A 22152-nucleotide genomic window follows, 5' to 3' on the forward strand; every position below is an offset into this window, starting at 1 on the left:
GAATCTAGCGAATGTAAGGGGGAGGTAAATTAGCGGTGAAATAACGAGGAGTAGTCTTAGATGAGTTAGAGATATTAGAGTACATAAGAGGATTTGGACAAGTAAGGTAGTACCGGCGATACATTATGGAGCAGAGGTTTGGGGCTATCGCAAATGTCCGAAACTTGAGGTAGTTATGATGAGATATTATGAGAGGACGCTGGGCCTAGGGGATTCTTTTAGTAATTTGGTAATCCAGGGGGTTTAGGGTTAGGTTCGCTGCGATCTATGAGGCTAGTGACTATGGTGAGATATTGGGTTACGATAATGGGTATGCAGAGATCTTCGGTAGTAAATGCAGCATACCTAGAGGCGTTGAGACAGAAAAGTAAAGTAGTGGGGCTGGCGGAGTTTAAGGATATCTTAGATAAGTGTGGATTAGAGGAAAGGTGGAATGAAGGAAAGGGAGTTGTGGATATGGAGGAAATATTAATAAGGGGTGTACAAGAGAGGTTGAAGAACCAAGAAATCCAGATATGGTGGGCAAATCTGGATCATTTAGGGTCGTTAAAATTTTATAGACAAATAAAGGGTAGTTGAGGGAGAAGGTATTTGGTAAGGTTGGCTTGAATAGAGAGGATTTGGGGGATATTTGGATTGGAGAGGAAATGGATTTTTGATTGGAGAGAAAAGTAAGTATCAAGGGAGAAAAGGGAAGAAAGTAGAATCTATTGCTTGTCCTATGTGTGGATCTCACGATGAAAGTTTGATACTTTTTTTTTGTGAATTTGTCGAATTGAATGAACAGAGGCGAGAAATTCATGGTAAAGAAAAATTGAATGAGACGTGGATGGTGGATAGAAAGAAAGAGACAAATTTCCTGAGAGTTAAAAGGATAGCAAGGTTTATCAGAGTTGCAGCTGCATATCGTGAGCCTTTTCTTTAAATAGTATTAATTTATTTTAGTTTAGTTTGTTGTTTTTTATGTAAAATTCCTGTGGCCCACGGGCTTTTTCTGGAATACACTATTATTATCATTATTATTATTACTATTATATAATTTTAAATACTCTCACGAGTGAGCAATCAAGATTTCGCTGGGGCCCTCTACACAATAAGGTGGATGTCCACCAGAGTTGAAAGCGTGAGAAACATCACGAGCTGCAAGAAGAAGGAAATCACCATTATTTTCAGTATTAATTAGAACACTAACAAACAGACAACGCACACTTTCTCGGTCATAACCTTCTATAAATTCATACTAGTTGTCCTGGGGGGGAGGGGCTCTGAATGAGCCTTATTTACGTTCTCAATTACTAGTAACTGCAGCATCTTAAAAAGAGCAGAAGAAATTGTTATAGGTCTGGGAAGAGCAGCACCGCGACTATCTATATTTTTATAAAAGGAGTCAATGTACAATACAGAAAAATTCGGGAACAGCAAAAACATCAACAGAATCTGGTACAATAACTGTCGATGCTGCAGAAGCTTATCATTTGCATGTAGTTAATGAAAATGGCATAAGTGGTCATCTTCATGCGAGAAATTTTCCGAAGGCGATTTATAGCACGATGAATAGGCTGACACAACAAAACTGATATCTGATTCGACTTCGATCAGACTGTCCGCTAGCGGAGATTCGCGAATGGATTTTAACCGAAATCAGAGAAAAAAAACTCACTAGTGAAATAATTGATCCACTCACGCTTACTTGGTAGCTTCGAGGATATCCCTTGTACCTTTTGCCCTCCTATAAACCTCAAGATCTCATATGAGCTATTTGTGAGATTCTCACTCTTGCAGTCAGCGTTTTCAGCTGTATGATCGGTGAGACACTGTTACTGATGAAATCAAGTGGGTTCTTGGACCCTTTTATCATATCCAGCTCCCCCTCGTCGATAATATCTTAGCAAGACTGCCATGTTGCACCTTGGATAAGTTGTAATTATGCAAGTTTTTTCAATTTGTTTGATTAATGAGCAAATGGAGGCCAGATGCCTTCAAATGCTGTCCCGACCTTCGCATCCCGAACTTCTTTTGCACAAGGGTAGGCATGTTGCGCCTTATTTGAACAGAATCATAGAAAGATTTTCAATCTGCATGATTGGAAGGCCATAGTAGGGCGTTGTCCCTAAAAATCGTTCATTGGCTCTTCAGTACGCTTTTAATATAAAGGTGGGCACGTTGCCCCCATTTTTTTACCACACTATGCAAATATTTTTTATTTTTTATTATTAGTGGGCCCATAGCCCTTTTGAACATTCCCCTCCCACTCCTAACTTTCTAGTAGAAAGGTAGACGTGTTGCACCTTGTTTGAATTGGAATCGCTCAAGGATTGTCAATATTGATGAAGAGACAAACTGGGTCCTTAGACCGTTCAGCCCCTCACTCCTTGCAATGCAACATTTTTATCTGAACGGTCGGAATGTTACGCATTTTTTGACTAGGAAGTATCAAAGGTTTTTAATCTGTATTATTAGAGAACCAAAGTGGGACAGTTTCCTCTTTAAGACCTCTCTCCCTTCTCCAACTTTTAAGTCAAAATGTCGACATGCTGTGCCTTGTTTGAACTGAAAGTGTATAATTGTTTTTAAAGTGTTTGAATTCATGAATTAACTGGGTCTCTGTCCCTCAAAGACACATCCCTCATCACCGCAAAATGTTTCATCTGTATGATCAGAGGCACAAAATAGGCCCTTGGTCAATCTAAGACCCTGCTCCTATCACCAACTTTTCAGCAGAGGTAGACATGCTCTTTTTTTCCTCATGAGCCTGATTATTCACAGAGGAAGTACCCTGGGAGAAGGGTAGAGAGAGATGATGATTTTCACGGATTGTGAAAGGAAACACAGTCGTGTTTTCTCCGTCCTCCTTTCTCCGACCTCCAATATGCTTGAAACTTGTAGGGCAAGTAATTTTGAGCCAAAGGAACAGAGAAGATAGATTTTCAACGAGGTCCGCCACTTCTGAGCCCCCTCACCTTCCATGCCAAAATGTCCACATTTTTCTAAAATTGAATGGGAGGGTCTCTACAGCCAGTGAAACGTTAATACGATATGTTAGGTTTTGAATTTCAATTCCGAAATGGTAACAGGCTTAAATTTACCTAATAATTGTTCTGGGATTTCTCCTATCAGAAAGTGACTTTTATTCAAGAATTGCATAGCTTGTTTCTCTTAAGGGATGATGAGTTACCTACTTGTGCTAATTGACCTACCTTTTTATTCATTTCTGGCATATTTTAGGGTGGGAAAATTTGCCCACAAATGGGTACACAACGGATTATGCAACGCAATGAAGTACTTTGCCTATAATTAGTCAAGAGTTTTTGTATTGATCATTCGTTTAATTGATTGATAATCGAATTGTTTTCGTCATAAGAATCATGCGAAATGATAAACAGTCGCTATTTGTTGAGGAAAAGTGACGTAACCTTGGCTTTTGCTATATCCAATTTCAGAAATAACAACATATGTTGTGGCCAGGTTTTATTTTCAGGCAAAGTAATAAAGCATTAGGTCATTAGCTTCTATGCTTCATGGTGCATTTCGTAATTAACAATAATGACTGGATGTCAAGAAATAGCGAATAAACTTGGTTTTAAGAATACAGTTTTAAGGACGTGTCACGGAGGGATCGCTTAATTTAAAAAATCATGTACACCAGATGGTGCGTTCCAAGCATGGAGGATATTTACCAAGTGACATCTTCCGTGCGTGGTTCGCTTTGAAATGTCTGTTCGATTTGCAATTCATCTTGGGATAAAGAATTCAATTGACGATGAAAAAGAAAAAATAAAGTGTTAATTCCCGCAATAATTTTGAACAAAAGTTTCTGCAACACTTCGCGGTGTGTTAGCAAAGTTAGTTTGCTTTCAATTTAGTCTGTCACACTTCGGCTTGAATGATTTTTAATCACTAATATGGGACCAATGGTTTGTATCCTGAATCAACAGAGGTATAGCATGTCTATTTGAATTAATTATCCGGACGGAGATTTGCAGGGGTTTTGAGTCCAAGGGCCATAATTTGGGTCCTTCTGCAAGGCAGATCAAAAATCACTGTAGTATTCTGACCATAATCTAATCAACAGAAGAGCATTTAATTATTAAAGAGCGATGTGTCTCTCATGCGTTATTTTTCTCCCGGTCTTGTCATATAGAATAGACGGTCATAATGACCATCGAATGCTCACTTGATTGTAAATCGAAACTTCTTGTACCTTTTTAAGGGCTAATTTTGATTGCAGGGCAGCTGGTCCCTCCTTCTACGTTATATATATCCCAAGTTTGTTAGAATCTTGGGAGCTACTGCGTAGACCAAGATTAGTATATTAGAACCTGTAGTGATGATAGTGGTCAAGTGGGGTTCTGAAGCATGGGTGCTCCGAAAAGAGGACGAAGATTTGCTAGATGTTTTCCTGAGAAATTGCCTACGGATTGTTCTGGATATCCGGCTGACTGACCGTATTTGAACTTTAGGCTGTAAGAAAAGTGTGGTTTAATCATGCTTTCGAGGGCCATGAAATGAGAGAAAGGTTGAAATGGCTAGGGTACATTCTTCTGATGAAGGATGACAGATTGCCGAAGATTTTCCTTTTCGGCCTACCGTTAAGGGTTAAAAGGACAGCAGATCTTCCGCGGTTTGGGTGTTAGGATGTCTTGAATAAAGATTTAAGGGAAATGGGAGCTTCCTGGGAGGGTTTAAAGAGCTTTTAATAGATTGAGATGGAGGGGGAGCGTGCGTAACTGTGTTGACCTCGGACGACTCAGTGCTGCAAGTGAGTTGTTTCTAGTAGTAATATTACTGCATAGACAGTATTCAAGTATCGCTCTGAAACGCCGACTCCTTCGAAGACAGAAGAGGATTTGCTTACTGATTGTTTTGAGTATCCATCTCACAACTGTATTCCAAACTGTAAGCTGTGTGAAAAATATTTTCTATGCCGCTTTCTAGGGCTATAATGAATGAAAGGTTGAAATGGATATTACACGTTTTGCAGATGAAGCATGACAGATTGCCATAGATCGTCCCATTTATCCATCCATCTAGTGCCAATCGAAAAGTAGCTCATCCTGAATGGGGTGGTAAGAGGTCGTTAGAAAGGATTTAAAGGAAATTGAAACTTCTTGGAAGGGTGTAGAGAAGGAAGTTTCGGATAGACTAAGGTGTATGAGAGCGTGTGCAGACTGTTGGCCTCGCGCAGCTTGATGCTGCAGAGAGTAGTACTAGTATGTAGAATGTTATATCCATTTTTAACCTCGAAATGGCAGTGGATCAAAATTTCAAGATGTCTCTCTTGACCAAAAACATTCGTAATACTGATCCTTCCTTCCACAGACAACAAGATAGGCATACCAGTTAACTATTAGAAATACTCATTTGCGAAGATACATGCGTGAATCTCTTCTTTATGTCATGACGGCACCACAGCTTTGTTACAACCACCCTTAGAAAATTATGAATTCCTAATAATACCCCTCTTCACTTGCTTAAATTCTTTTTCCATCTGCACGTGCATCTGGAGTTACCAGTATTTAAACGAAAATAAAGATTAAATGTATCCGAATATGAACTTTTTAACTCACTGTGACTAAACCTCTTATTCTCGGTTATAAATATAAGATCTTTGATCAAAGTATCAGGTTTCGCTTAAACCTTTTATTTATTTTGTTGTTGTTTTTTGCCAATCATGCACTCAGAGAAGCTTTCTTACTCTAAATGGGTATAGTTCATTTTAACAGTTAGCGTCAAGTTGTCTTGTATACAGTAGGATGCTCCAAAAGTCACTGCATATTTTTTTATAAAACCCGACGCTTAAAATTTCTTGAAGAAATATTCATTGGCTATTACCATGGCTATGTCTAAAACTTAGCAAAAAATGTAGCACTGTTGTAGTTTATATGGAAAATGAGATAGATTGCAGCCGAAAGTTTTTTTTTAAAGCGTTCAAGTCGATTTAAACGCCTTTTTTCAGTTTTTGATTCGCTAAGCAATTCTTAAGTTTTGCGAGCTTTTGACTCTTCATTTGGGCATTAAACAAAAAATTCCGATCTAATATGTTTCATTTTTTATTGTAAGTATCATGTTTTGGAAACATAACGGCTGTCCTTATGAAGGGGCACTTCACGATATTTTAAAGTCATATTTTAGAGGTCAGTAATTTTGATGAAAGAGTCGTTTTTTCTAACTGAATACTTCAATAAAAAAAGAACATTTGATTCCCCACTCATCGCTCTTTCTTAATATGATATTCGCTAACGGCACGATGGCGACCCACCCACTCTAATGTGCGGTTTTAGTCTTAGAGAATGTACTAAAGTCTGGTGATTTTGTCGTTTTTGTTGTTTTGTTTGTTTGTTTGTTTTTTTGTTTTTTTTTTTAAGTTGCCATTTTTAGTATTATTTACCAACAAAATTTGTAACTTTTCATGTATAGCTTAGGGGTATATCCAGGCACTAGGTGGAGAGGCTGTGATGCAGCTGTCACGGTAGCGAATGCTATAAAGAATTTGAATGGAGAATCAAGTAGCACTATTCTGTTATTGTTATTATACCTTGTTTGGAAAAGAAATATTTCACCAAGATGAATGTTGCCAAAATGAATTTTGCAAAAAACTCAAGCAGTATATTTACTGTTTTGAGTTCCAGAAGTACCACGGTTGCTTTTGTGAAAGGACTCATTTGGTACCTGAAAGATTATGTTTCAAATGTCTTTCCAATGTCAGTTAAAATTTCCCTGAAAAAGAAAAAGAATTATTGCATCCAATTACACAAAAATACGTTGTAACTCTTGTATAATATTTCAATTACTGTAGTGTTTGAATGATATTGACCCATTTGTTGGCATTTTCAGAACCCTGGATATATGAAAAACAATTTCAGATTAGTTGTGGAAACACTTCATGCCCCAGGATTTGGCGAGTTAGATAATGTTCGTGAGTTTAAGAATTTATTTCAGGCTAAGGGCTACTCTCCTTAACTCGAAAAGGCAAAAGAAAGTTTTTTTGTTGCTTTGCTAATGTATAGAGTTTAAAAGCATGATTTGGAAGAAAAATTGGCTGTCTGGAACTGATTTGAAACCCTAGAGGCCATTTTATGTCTTTCATTTTGGATTTTCCATTGTTAAATTTAATTTTCTTATTTGTGTTATCACTCCCTCAAAGCTCAAAATTAGAAGACTTTCAGTGGACTGTAAATGCATTGAAAAAAACTATATTGACAAAATGATTAAGAAGTTGTCCTTAGGAAAGAAAAGATAAAGAAATTGTCCTTAGGAAACAGAGGTTTGAATATAATTTGCTTGAAGTCATGCTTTTAAAAATACATTTAACTTTTAAATTGATTCTTAAGCATGTTTTGGAATTTAACTTGCCAGAAAAATATTTTGGGCAGGACAATTTTTGCATATAAATCTGTCTTTTTTTTAAGAGTAAGAATTGGGTTTCTTATGAAAGGATTAGGGATGATTCCTCATAGGCATGGAGAATACCCTAATGAAATCAGTTTTAACCCTCACCCTTTCCCCCCAAAAAAAAAGAGTTCAATTAATTTCGCACTTTATGACACATTGTATAATTGGAGTAAAACTAACAAATGGATTTTTTTATATTAAACTTTGATAATTCGTTTTTTTTTGTCATGTGAATTTAAATTAAAACTACTTAAACTGTTTTAAGGGCGGGGGGAGAATGACTGATATAAATTAAGGCGGCGCTGAAATGAAACAAGGTCTGTCCTATAGTAATACAAATATGATTTTCAATTAAATTGGGAAATAATCTTCTGGTTCATAAGGATTATTTTTTTTTTCCACAAATCTTGCAGAAAACTTGTATATTATAACTATATATTAAATTTCTTTCATTTGCCTTTTCCATGTATGATTTAAAGCTGCATATCTTAACTTAATTAGCATAACTAACATTAACTAACATTAGTTGTGTAGCTTTGATTAACTAATCCGTGTGATTTCTTTTGCCTGCCGCCTTTTAGAATCCTGGATATATGAAGGAAAATTTTATTATTTCTGTTGAAACACTTCATGCTCCAGATCGTGGACATCAACATAACGTAAGTGGCATTTGTTTGCTATCGCTGGGTTTATCTTTGCTTTTTATTTTGATATTGTATATTCGCGAGCCCACAGAAAATTATTCTTAACAATTGTTGGTGTATTTATCAATAAAAACCGAAGTTGCTGGTAAATTTTTCGTTCAAACCATGAAAATAGAGGTTATGTTATTTCTTCGTTTATTCTTAAGAATTGTTAGTAAATTCCTTTTGTGGTTAAAGTTTTCCGTTCCACTTTTATGTTTTGTTTTATTTTTTTAATGCTTCTTTAAATCTTTTTGTGTTTTGTAGGGTTCAATCTCTTAATTGCACGTCAAAGCACGCGTTTTCTTAAACTGTCGGCAGCGAATTTTTTTAGGTCAATATTTTTTTTTCACGTTTCTGTAAGCATTTTTCGGAATATTTGAAAAGATGGGAAAATGCCTTGAATGTGTTTTCTTTCTATGAATGTTCTGAATATATGATCGATTACAAATTACAAGAATAGTGTCTGTGTAAAAATTAAAACCTGCTTTTGGTTATGCTTGCTTACTTACACTTTAGATATGATAGATAACACAGGATACAGTCTGCAAACAAAGCTCAGAAATAAAATACAACTTTAGATTTATAAAAAAAAATAAATCAAAACCTAAAAACCGTAACAAGCTATCCCCTCAAACGTGATTCCATATGTTTAATCCCTAAGAGAAGCAACTTACACAACTGTTTAATAGCACATGCGTTCCTGTCAGCCGTCCGCTCAATTAACCAGCATTCGCTTCTAAACAGTCGTCCAAATTCATTCTGCAACTCAGACAGCTCTTCACACTCGGATAAAAAATGAAATAAGTTTTCATTAACACATCCACACATAGGACAAAAATAGGCGCGGCCGCCAGCCTAAACTTTCCCCAAAATTGTCTTCTCTCACCTAAATCCAAACTATCCCCTCTTACCAACAATAAGTTCTTCAAATCCTCTTTATTCAACCCAAACTTAAAATAAACCTCCTCCCCCCAACAGTCTTTAACTTGGGAGTAGAACCTCAAAGACATAGATTGGTCCTTATGAGCTTGCCACTCTTGGATTTCTTGGTCATTTATGGTTTGCTGGACTTTCTTCCATACTGACACGCTTTCGCCCATTGGGCCTTTTCCTTCATACCACATCTCCGAAAGGCCACAAAGGTTCAGTATATTTTTGATCTGATTTGGCCACGAGTCACGTCTAGTGTCCATCACGCTCTCCAAAGAAGTTGACTTAAAAAGCCGAATTAGCTGACCTAAATTACTTCTTAAAAACATATTTATTTGCCTATTACCTCTTAAATTGCAATCTTCTACATGCCTAGACATCTTCCTTAATGCACTAGACTTAAACACCCAAATAAATAAATTTTTCTTTAACCTCTAACATCATTCCTCTACAATTAAAAAGAACCTCAGAATCAAAAGCCCCTTTGCTCCTAAATACTAATACTACTGACTTCTTAGCGTTCAACTCTATATCCTTCTTTTCTAAATATTTTTTTATTATATCTTGTTGCTTCTTAAGATTATCTCTACTATCCGCCACTAGAGCTATGTCATCAGCGAATAACGTACATGATAGCCTAAACCAATCCAAAGATACATAACGGGCTCCATTACTTTTCATAAAAATGTCTAAATCATTAACAAACAAGGAGAGAAGCTTGGGAGATAAAGGACATCCTTGTTTCACACCCACATGAGACGTAACCAGCCTAGAAACTTTCCCAAAACCTTCACCTGACATAATTGATCGGGATTCCTCTCCCTCACACCTCGTATTTTCCCGAAAATTGTCTGACAGAAATATTTAGATGGCCATCTTTTGTCGTAGAAAATTCAAAACAGCTCATTCGATTGGAAGTTGAAAGGGTCAGTGCCCTTTTTAATAGTCGAAAGTGATCGGATGGCAACTAAGCCACCTCCCACGCCTACCATTTCCCCAAACACAGCTAAACAAAATTTTGAGATAGCCATTTTGTTCAATATATTGAAGGGGCCAGAAATTATGTCTTTGAGGATGACATCCCCCCGCAGCCCTCAGGGCAAGGATTGTAAGTTATGCCCTGGGGGTATATGAGGTAAACAATAAAAGGGTGATAGTATATCACCCTACAATAAAAGGGTGATAGTATAAAGTTAGGAGGGGGCTCGTTGGATTGGTAATCAGAAGTTCTAGTGCCCTTTCTAAAATTCAGAGCGATCGGAGGTTGAATAAGCCCCTCCACCCCAACCTCGTATTTTCCTGAAATGCATGTAATGGGAATTTTCAGATGGCGATTTGTTGTCTTCCAAACTTCGAAAAAGGCTCATTCGATTGGAAACTGATAGGGCTAGTGCCCTTTTAATTAGTCAAAAGGGACTGGAGGGCAACAAGTCCCCCTCCATTTCCATCAATTCTCAAAACATCATGTAATCTAAATTTTGAGATAGCCATTTTGTTTAGTGTATTTTAAAAGTCCAGTAATTATGTCTTTGTCAACCCCCATGCCTTTTCAAGACCAAAAGATAATTTGCACTTCGCTGAAAAAAAATGGCTGTGGATTGTTAGTTTAGCATAAATATACTGATATATATTCCTTAAAGTTTTTAGAATTTTTAATTTATTAAAGTTGAAATAGTTAAGATATTTAAACGTATTTTATTTATTTAAATCTACAATAAATAACCGAGTCAAACTCAAAACGAGCAAAAATTAACATGAATAGGGCTGACAATCCCCGTGACTTCTCAAGACCAGAACATATCTAAGACCTTATATAGAGACCAGTAATGTGGTCTCAAGACCACTTTACTGAAAACAAAATACTTTTAAAATGTTTTCAATTTGTTTTTACTAGATATATGAAGAGGGAAGTCGTCCCCCTTGCGCTCCAATTACATTGCGACGGTCTGGTGCCCTTTTTGAGAGTAACAAGAGATTGGAGGGCGAGCAGCCCTTCTCCCAAGCCCATTCATTGTCCAAACGCATCCAGTCAAAATTTTGAGACAGCCATTTTATTCAACATGGTAGAATCGTCCAGCCACTATGGCCTTAGGGATAAGAGGTCTGTCAATCCCCCAACAATTATGCAAGTGGACCATTATGCTTTGAAACTAAATGCTGCTTTAAAATAAACCAAAAGGCATTGTGTTTATGGTTGCCAATAAGACACCTCAGCAATATATTGAGAACAATTGGGGGTATTAAGTTAAAATTTTTGGGGATACTACTATTACTACTTCTCCTCTTACAATTTAAATAAATGAAAAGAGTTTAAGTGTATCCAGGTTGTCACAGAGTGTCACATGTCACATGTCAATAAGATACGAACAGAAATTAATTTAAAAAACCTTTTCACCTAGACAAGTTCTTCAAAAAAAAAAGCAAAGAGCTCAATTAAGCCAAGAATGAGCAAAAATAAAGTCAAATAATCTTCCAAGCGTAAAACTACCACAAACCACTTTTCATGTTAATTTTTTGCTCGTTTTGAGTTTGACCCGTCTATGTATCGTAATATCTGTTCGTTTTGAGTTTCTTTTATTTATTGATGGTGATTTGTGGTAGTTTTACGCTTGGAAGATTATTTGACTTTATTTTGGCTCCTTCTTCGCTTAGTGGAGCTCTTTCCTTTTCTTTGAAAAGTAAAAGTTGTGTAAGAAGAAAAGTTGTGCAATAATCTCGATAGTGAAGAAATAAAAGCTTTGAAAAATTCAACGAACACTATTAATATTTCTGTCTTCCCTTAGATCGACCCTTCTATTAGCATTCTTAAACTGAAATAACCTGCTTGGCCAAAAGCTGCTTTGGTCGTTTCTCAGGATCTGGTCAGATCACAATCGAATACGATCCATGAGTATTTGGCAAAGGACTTTACGTCTATATATTTCAAGAATCTATTTGTATAAGGACGAATTGCAGCTTATTCAGCTCCGAAGCATAATAAGGAAATAATTAATTGCGTTGGGTTACAGTGAGCGCTTTTAACTCAGTTAAATATTTACAATTCCCTATGAAACGTCAAGAATTAAAAAAGTCAATTTTGTTAAGCTTACTGAACATGCGGTATGTCTATCATTAAGTGGTTGTCACGTAAATACTACAAATAACTGCGAAACTACGTAACACATTCGAAGCACTTTTAGATTTTAGTCATGCCTTAATTTGAGACCGATGCCTGCTTGATTCAAAGGCAAAATCATAGCCCAAATGAAGAGTTTGGTGGAAGGACTTGTCACTACCATAGGTAAAAAAAAAATCCGCTGCCGCTAAAAGTCCATACGCTTTAGACTCGGGCTGAAAGGCTTGCAAAAACTATCCATTTTGGGCCAAGGCAAGAAATATGCAAAGCTTCCCAAAATGTATTTCCTTGTTTATCAATCCGTCCTAAGATACAAACTTTCTTGAGAATCAAAGAAACTAAGCCTTCAAAAGGTTCTCCCTATAAAATGAAATTGGTGGCGTAGAAAAAACAAAAGTCTTAACCAAAGTGTCGCTGCCGTGATATAATTACAGTGAACCATGAATTTATACTGAAACCACATATAATAGTATCTCAACCCTCTCTCCTCTATCAGGTTTTTCTATCGTTTGTGCTTCTTGAAATAAAACATGCTGTAAGTAATTTTCTTTCTTTAACTGAAACATTTAATTTTAAAAAAATGTGCTGCTTGAAATTTATTAACTTTACGGACATTTTCGATATATTTTCGATATAAATTATCTTGCCATGATCAGTTTAGCGTACAAATTTAAAATGAGCACTAGTTTTATATCAACATTTTCTTCCTTTTAGATCCTTTTCTTTTAAGTGTATGAAAATGCGGTGGTTTAAAAGGAACTCTGAAAAGTAACTATTGGCAACATTTATAGCAATCCATTGAGTTTTCCAACTGATAAAAAAGTCAAAATCTGAACCAACCGAAGTTACCAAAAATAAGAGTAGGATGCCGTCCCTTCAAGTCCTCCTTAAGGCTAAAGTATAATTTTTTCTTTAAAGAAAATGAGATCTAAATATACTGTCAATTTCCTGGAGGAAAAACGTCTCAATGTGAAAACGTTTGTGTTTATAAACCATATAAAATATTAAAAAAAATTACCTATTTTCGTCACTGTGCTCAACACATGCCTTTCGAATGCATAGAAAACGATTTTTTTTAAAACAAAACTTTCAATTTAAGTGAACCATCTAATTTCCAGAAAGTGCTTTTGGCACTACTCTTTTCTGGGGGTAGGGGGGGGGGTGGAAACACACTACTAATTTTTTGGCAATTTCTGTTCAGTTTATTGCTTTGCATATTTTAAGGTTGATTAAATAAAAAAGATTTCTTTCTAAACGAACGTAAAGTGTAACTTTAAAACTGAAAACGAGCAGAAAGTATCCTTTATATGAGGGGGTGGTTGTGCTGCCCCTTGAAACCTCTCTCTTCATGCTAAAATTTCACTAATCCTCACCTATGGGAAAAACTACCCATTGGTACCTACAAGATACCAATTGTTGCAAAACAAATTCTAAGTTGGATTATTCCACATACCTAGAATACTGCTATGTGTCCAGTTTCTGTTTAGCCTGTCTTTGTCACGCTAAGTACTCCTCAGCGCTGGGATATTCCTCTCGGCAGTTTATCTTACCTAAACTTGCATCGACGAACGCAAAAAATGTTTTCTATTTTTCAGTTGATTTCACTTTGCAGCTATATCTCAACTGTTAATGTGTCTTTTTTCTTCTTTTAAAACTGTATTTAGGATATTTTTATTGCCTGTATTCCTCGCCCATGATTTTCTGTTTTTCTATCTCTTCTTGACTTCAATGGTAAGCATGGCTTTTGCGTTATTCTCTACTTCCTTTGTTACTGATTTCTTTCCTAACTATTTATTGTTGCTGCTTCTTTTTTCCTGACGTTTTCCCTTTATTTTTGGACTCCATTGTATAATCTCTGTTTCCTATGTTTTGTGTGTGTATTGTTTAAATTAGTGCATTATTTCTTGTATATGTGGTGTTCTATTATTGTATTGCTAGGCCCACAACAAGCTAAGCTTCTTGGACCGAGAGGGTTGGGTTAAATAATTTTATAATACGAATCAAATGATTGAATTATAACTTGATTGAATCGACTTTCTTGGTCCCTTGTCAAGTGTTCTAGCTATCCTCATGAAGCGTTTTAATATTTTATGAGATAAAACCAATGTAATACTGAAAATATATGTTATACAGCTGAAATTCACAACTGTAATCAATAATTGCTCATAAATTCAATGGTTCCACTCTGAAAGTCTCTTCCTTTTGTATAGGTTCATTTGTTGACCAGTGATCTTTTGAAACAAAGAGAAGTAATCAAAATTGATATAGCAAATGATCCTATTGCTTCAGGAGATTACAAAGCTCATGAAGATCCAAGCAAATTCAAGTCAGAAAAAACAGGACGAGGACCATTAGTTGGATGTTGGGAAGAAAATGTAAGGTTGAAATTAGTATTAATCTATACACTTGGTTTCTTCACTTGTTTGTTGTATATATATACAACAAACAATATATATATATATATATATATATATATATATATATATATATATATATATATATATATATATATATATATATATATTGTGTGTGTGTGTGTTATGCTGAAAACCGTATATTGACTCTTGCATCAATGGCATCATACAGCTTTGAGCCTAGGCTAGATATCTTTACTAGAGAATATTTGTTTATTTTCAGTCAGGGAGCCATGATAAAAAATAAATAAAAATGAGTCACAACTGAGAGCTTCTAGGTATACCATATTGAAGGGTATTTCTTATGCGGATTGACTCCACTGACCACGACTAAATTGACATATTTCGCTGGGTATGGTGTGTTACCGTGAGCTAGGTTTGTTCAAGCAGATCTAGATTCACCAGATTCTTTTGTAGTTTTTGACTTAAGTTGTAAGTTAACAAAATAAAATTTCAGCTTATATGTCAACGAATAAATGGTTGCAAGCTCACTAGAAGGAATAGTTCAGCGAATAAAAAAGATAAAATGCCTAATTAAATTATATTCAGCTTGAAATCCTGGGACCATATGCCCCCGGGTCTATTCAAATAGATTGGTTCTAGGCAGAAATATGGCATTTTTGTTAGGCCATTTTAATGCCCAGGTCGTTAGAAATAGAGGTAGATGGTATCTAAACCTCGGTAATTTTGGTGTTGGAAAAGAAAACAGTGATGGTTACAGACTGCTGCAATTTTGTAGGTATAACAATCTAGCTATAACTAATGCAATATTTGGTCATAAAATGGCCCACAAGCTAACATGGTATTCATTTGATGGTAAGACAGCAAACCTTATTGATTATATTGTTGTAAACTGGAGACCGGCAGGATCGATACAATGTACTAGGGTATATGGGAGTAGTGTTATTTATGTCAAAAGTAAATATCACTATCTAGTATTGTCTAGGATTAATTCAAAGCTGAAATTTAGGAAGGATATTTACCTTCCGGAAAGTTATGATATTGGTGCACTCCAGGGTGAGAACTTGAGAAAAACTTTCCAGGAACAGTTGAATAGAATAGAGTATGATTTATTGGCTAAAATAGCAAACAAGCTAGCATAAGTACGTCAGAACAGTTGCAATGATAAAACAGATGTTAGGGGTTAAATATAAAACAGAATGTTAAATTAATTATTAAAATGCGAAACATAATAGGCAACAAAAGAGTTTTTGTACCTTCTGGTCAATATTTGGGGACACAAGTCAAGCTGGGTATTTGGAGCTCTACGAGCATTAAGTCTTGTATTAGGAAGGATTGGGGGATTTTCTTTGAAGGGGGGAAGAAGACGTCGATGATAGTCAGAACTAAGACACTTGTGACCAAAGTTCATGGTAAGGATATGACATTGGGATTCCAATGTAGTTAGTTCAAGACTAGCCAAATCTTCATCGTATGTAGCATAGGACGTCTCCAGTATAATATTTAGTGCTCTTTTTTGAACGCTTTTAATTTTAGAACATTGGTCTTTGGTCAACCCAGGGTGCCAGAGAGGGCAAGCGTATTCAAGACAGGGTCTTATATAAGAATAATAAATTATTTTGAGGCTCTGGACTGATATGGAGAACCGTTTGAGAAGGGAGAAATATTTAAGAAGAAAACTACCCGATTTAAATAAGTGAAAAGTGTTGGACTTCCATTTAAGGTCATTGTCCAACTGCAAACCAAGCAGTTTGGAAGGAGATGGCACACCAAGATGGACGGAATAATTTTTGGGTAAATAGTTCGTGCAGTCGCTGATTGTGTCCTAGGGAAGGAAATCAGAAACGCAGCAAGGTATTTGGGTGGTATGTCATAAATAGTGACGAAAACCACACTGCCTTGTCACCACAAATACCAACAACAACAATGGGGAATTCTCTATCGTTCCTCTTGTTGTTAGTGTTTGTGATATGTCATACCAAAACAAAAAATGTAAAGACAGTTGAAAAAATTCATCTGAGTGAAAATCATATGAAAATAAGAAGAATGTAAAGAAAGCAGAAAAAGCATCAAAATATAAATAAGGAAGTGTTAAGTAGAGGCCATGGATAAAATTGCCAAAGATCGAGAATATGCAGCAAGATGGCATAATAGCAATGTACTGTACTGGCACATTAATAAATTTAGAGAGAATTGTCAAACTGGACTTGTCCCAGTGAAAGGTAGGCACGGGGCTACAAGTAGTGAGAAGCAAAGAGTCAAAGAGAGATATGCAGAACATTTTGAGAATGTGCTAAGCCGTGATAGATTTACAGAAAAAGATAGAGAAAAGAATGATAGTTTGTGACACTTTGGATGTGAAGGAAGATTTATTTTGTGAGGAAGATTTAGTGACAGTACTAAAAGGATTAAGAGATAGTAAGGCTCCAGGCGCTCATAATGCGGTAAATGAGTTTTTTAAACATGGTGGCTGTGAAGTGAAGCTAGAGATAAGTTCCTTAAGACTATGACTACGATTTTTGAAAAAGGGGGGTGCCTAGCGATTTTAGGACCTTTAATCAAATCTTTCCATAAGAAAGGTGATAAGATCAGGTGTTGTAATTATAGTGGCCGTAGGTTGATTTCTGTGGGGAGCAAATTACTTAGTATGATGATACTTTAGATTTAAAGATGCTGTAGTTAAAGTTTTAAGAGAAGAAAAGTGTGGTTTTATATAGGGGGGAGGATGCGTCGACAAAATTTTCACTCTTATATTAATAATTGGAAAGTGCCTAAGTCATTAAACGCCTTTATTCCTCATTCTTATAGACTATGAGCAAGTGTTTGACTCAGATGATCAAGCAAATCAAGCAAAGTAAAAAATACTTTGATTGTACTACAAAATCGAATGCTGCTTGAATATCAACACTACACAAATATACAGGATTTCCCAAATTCTCAGCATTACTACGGATACGCTTCAGAAGGCGATGAATAAACCCACAATCCAGATGCTTACGAAAGCCAAACTGTCAATAATCTAGCACGCATTTACGTATTATTTCAGGCAGGATAAGACTTTCTAGAACCTTGCTTAAAACATTAGAAACAGTAATAGGGCGATAACTACTACAAAAATTGGCATTTTTTCATTTCTTTAAAAATATTCGTTATTGCGCCGGAACCAAATGAATTAGGTACTTGCCCAGTAACGATACGCGTTTAAAATAAAAGTGTCAGATGCTCGATCAGTAGACGAATTGCGTTTCAAGGTGGCGAGGTGTGATACCGTCTAAACCGGGAACTTTACGTTGCCTCAAAGGCCGGATTACACGCACAACCTCACTTTTAGGAGCAAAAAACATGTTACGTATATTCAATAGAGGGAAGTCTACTTTTTAATAAGGCATCACTTCCAGTTTCTAAATTCGAATCACGGGAGAAAAATACAGCAGAATAATGACGAAACGTTGTTCTTCGGGAATACCAACACTTGCTTTACTACGACCGCTCTGAATGTTTCTATACTTTTTCCACAGCAAGTATATGGACCCCCATGCTAGCTCTACAGGCGCTTATTCTGCCCATGAAATATAGACTCAGAAAATTTGCGTGGTCTTCGATAAAGGGGAGAAACACCCCCAAAAAAGACCCACAATGTATTGCTCCCGTCTGAATTAAAAATACAACCCACAAAAAAGATAACGGATATTATCAGCAGGAATTGGTATACACCTGGTTTCATTGCTTGGCTAATAACAGGGTGTTTCATAGCTACTTATTGTGATAATGAAAGATGGTCTATGATTGGTCAACTAAAATAATCACCCAATCAGAATCCAATTTACTTTCTTACGGGCGCTAAGTAAGTGATATGTCTTCTAAGCCAATATAAACCACTGTGATTGTTTGGTCTTCAAGAATATTGAATGTCTTTTTTATAGCTGCAATCTAGCTTTACTGTACAAATCATTTACATATAAACTCTAGAATAGTGTCAAGCATTTGACTGACAAGATAACGGGTTGGACTTTGACCTAGACTAACACCGGATTGAGTTTAAGCAATTCAAATATAAATTCGTATAAATTTAATTTTTGAGAACCGTTAAGTAGGACTTTCATAAATTGGCCTGAAATCAGGTAATTCTTTAGGGAGTGTAAGTTTAAGGATAAAATTACTGCTAACGGTTTAGTTCTTAGTAGTTCAGAGTACTCAACTGCTGTTTTAACTTGTATTCTACTAGGACTGCTGGTTTACCTTGATCCCCTATTAGTAGGCTCTCCTAGTTCAAGGACGTATTTTCTTCCAGGCAAATCCAGTAATGACTTGTTATAAACTAGTAACATGCGAGTTCAAATGGTTTGGTTTACAAAACCGCGTAGAATCTTTTATAATGACTCAGGAAAAGCGACTTTTCACGACTTTTCATAGGTAAGTACATTTGAAGGCATTTCTCTCTGAATAAATCAGTCCGTTACAAGCCAAATAATTTTGCTTTGTATATATGAAAGTTAAAGGAGTTTTTTACTTCAAACCAATTTAATAGTTCCGAGCTCAAAGAGACTGGTACACATTCCCTATACCTAAAAACTTTAGCAATATTAGCACCAAACTGCCTAAGGCTTTTAATAAATTTAGGCTATATATTTGCAAATTAGAGGGTAAAGTATAGCGAGTCCGCATGCAAAATGTGTTAGGGACAGTTATTCTTCATATTAAGAAAAGGGAATTGTTTCCCGACTTCAAACCGTTCCGATATGAAGTAAGAATTGTTTTCCGACTTCAAAATGTCAAAATACTTCCTTCCCCCCCTTCTGTGCAAATATATAGCCCAAATTATATATTTTCAATCTATTCTGTCACTTGTCTTTGTCTTGTCTCGCGCTAAGATGAAAGAAACTAACGAAGATACCGGTTTGCTCTCGAGCTTTACACAGCGTGAACTTGAGTGAGTTGTGCATAATACAGAAGTACCAAAATTCCTTCCCTCTACGTAAAAACAAAAACAAAACTGAAATATAATTCTCAAATTTGGAAAGCCTTATTTTACGGGGGGTATTCTCCCCCGGGAGGAGGTAAACGCGTAGAACCATGAGGAGGACACCCCTTCCACAATACCCCGCTCTTCATTCTAATGATAGATAGATAAGTGTATTTCAAAAGCCTAAGGGCCATATACACACAACAATATAAATAAATAACACACAAGCAAGAAAATTAAGCAACAGTACAAATTACAAGCACGCACAGAAACAGAATACAGCGCGAAAATATCTAAACTAACGACAAAATAAGTTAATCATAAAAACTTTTCTTCTTACTAAGGATTAACGGACTTTTCCCCTTTATTAATAATATTTTCACTCTTAACAACCTATTCTAAAAATATTGCCAAGGACCCCCACGCTTAATTTGTCGTCCCATAAATCTTCCGCTTTCCCGATTGAAAGAGGGAGAAAAAAAAAGAAGAGAAAAAGAAATTCTTGTGCTTTGTATCATATAACGGGAAAGAGAGAGCACTTCCAATCTTGATGGGAAAAAGTTGACTCTCAACTAGGATCCAACGGAGGAAATTTAGTGTAATTCTATTCCGGGAACGTGGAGAGAAGAAAGGATTTGCTTAGGAAATTCTCCAGATCTAGGCCTCAAATTATTAAGACTCGCTGTCTTTGTGACTTATAATAATAATTCATATTGTGTCTTATAATAATAATTAATAATAAATTATTCCAGAAAAAAAGCCCGTGGGCCATAGGAAAATTACATAATACACAAACAACAAATTAACTACATTAAATTAAAACTATTTAAAGAAAACGCTCCCGATGCACCGCTGCAATCCTGACAAACCTTGCTATCCTTTTGATACTCAGGAAATTTGTATCATTCATTCTATCTACCATCCATATCTCATTCAATTTTTCTTTACCATACACCTCACGCCTCCAATCATTCAATTCGACACATTCACACACAAAATGTATTAAACTTTCATCCTGAGATCCGCACATAGGACAAGCAATAGATACTACCTTCTCCCCTTTTCTCCCTTGATACTTTCTTTTCTCCCCAATCAAAAATCCATTTCCCCTCCAATCCAAATACGCCTTCAAATCCTCTCTACTTAACCCAACCTTCCAAAATACCTCCTCCCCCCAACTCCTCTTTATCTGTTTATAAAATTTTAACGACCCTGAACGATCCAGACTTGCCCACCATATCTGTATTTCTTGATTCTTCAATCTCTCTTGTACCTCCCTAATTACTATTTCCTCCATACCCATAATCCCCTTTCCTTCATTCCACCACTCTCCTAATCCACACTTGTCCAAGATGTCCTTAATCTCCGCCGGCCACCCTGTTTTACTATTCTGTCTCAACGCCTCTAAGTATGCTGCCTTTGCTACCGTAAATCTCTGCATCCCCAGTATCCTAACCCAATATCTCACCATGGTCACTAGCCTCATAGATCGCAGCGATACTAGCCCTAAATCCCCCTGGATTACCAAATTACTAAACGAATCCCATAGTCCTAACATCCTCTTGTAATATCTCATCATAACCACCTCAAGTTTTGGACCTTTCCGATAGCCCCAGATCTCTGCTCCATAATGCATCGCCGGTACTATCTTACTTGTCCAAATCCTCTTATGTACTCTAATATCTCTCACCCGTCTAAGACTACTCCTCGCTATTTCACCGCTAATATACCTCCCCCTTGCATTCGCTAGATCCAGATGCCCACTGAATTTCCCATTACTAGTAAACTTTACCCCAAGATAAACAAATTCATTATTCACTGGTATAGTTTCACCTTTAAAGAAAAAATTCACATCTTCACTTTCCATGGCTTTACGACCAAATACCATCACCACTGACTTCGATGTGTTCAGGATTAACTTCTTCTCTTCCAAATAAACCTCCGTAATCTCTAATAATTGTTGCAGTTTCTCCTTTGTTTCAGCCAGTAATACTATGTCGTCAGCAAATAGTAGTAAGCACAGTTTAAGCAAATCTATTGATAACATTGGTGCATTATTCTTAGCGAAAAATTCATTGGCATCATTTAAATAGAGGCTAAACAATTTTGGTGACAGCACACATCCCTGCTTTAGTCCCAATAAAGATTGCACCGGAGTTGAGCACTTTCCCGCGACTTTCACTACTAACTTCACGTATTTATACATTTCGCACAGCAACAATACGAAATAGTGAGGCAGTCCTAAAGATAACAGGTTTAACATTAACAGGTTCCTATCGACATTATCATAAGCTCCTTTCAGGTCTAAAAACGCTGCATATAACCTCCCCCCTTTTCCTTTCCTATACTGTTATTAAGAGTTTTCAAAAAGCTTTTTATTCTAATTTAACGAACCTTGTGTATCACTTGTTGTTCATAAAGGATTGGGATACAAAGTCGTACTTTAGCATAAAGAGCGAAGTATTAAGAGGGGGCATCCCCCACATCCCACCACTGAAAATTCCTCCAGAGAAATTTTAGCTCCACGAAAAATGTCTGTTTACTTCCCAATAACAAATGCTATGCGTAAGCAATAGGATTTTTTTAACCGAAAGTAAGGAACAACACTAAAACTTAAAATGAATAAAATTATTCTGTATATGACAGGGGTTGTTTTCTCTTCAACACCTCGCTTTTTATGCTATTGTTTGA

General features: G+C 36.3%; 1 protein-coding gene across 3 annotated transcripts in view; it reads left to right on the forward strand.

Moving 5' to 3' along the window:
• The window catches only part of LOC136033802 (phosphatidylinositol transfer protein alpha isoform-like), a 52748-nt gene that overhangs the window by 25416 nt on the left and 5180 nt on the right, over positions 1-22152 (forward strand). The window contains exons 5-7 of one of the 3 annotated variants that reach the window (XM_065714714.1): positions 6835-6912; positions 14334-14498; positions 18790-18911. In XM_065714714.1, coding sequence (XP_065570786.1) covers positions 6835-6912; positions 14334-14498; positions 18790-18911 — 365 coding nt within the window. Of the gene's footprint in view, positions 1-6834; positions 6913-7973; positions 8052-14333; positions 14499-18789; positions 18912-22152 lie in introns of all 3 variants that reach the window. The other 2 variants (XM_065714715.1, XM_065714716.1) reach the window with 2 other exon arrangements.

The sequence above is a fragment of the Artemia franciscana genome, chromosome 12, assembly GCF_032884065.1.
Source record: "Artemia franciscana chromosome 12, ASM3288406v1, whole genome shotgun sequence".
NCBI lineage: Eukaryota > Metazoa > Arthropoda > Branchiopoda > Anostraca > Artemiidae > Artemia > Artemia franciscana.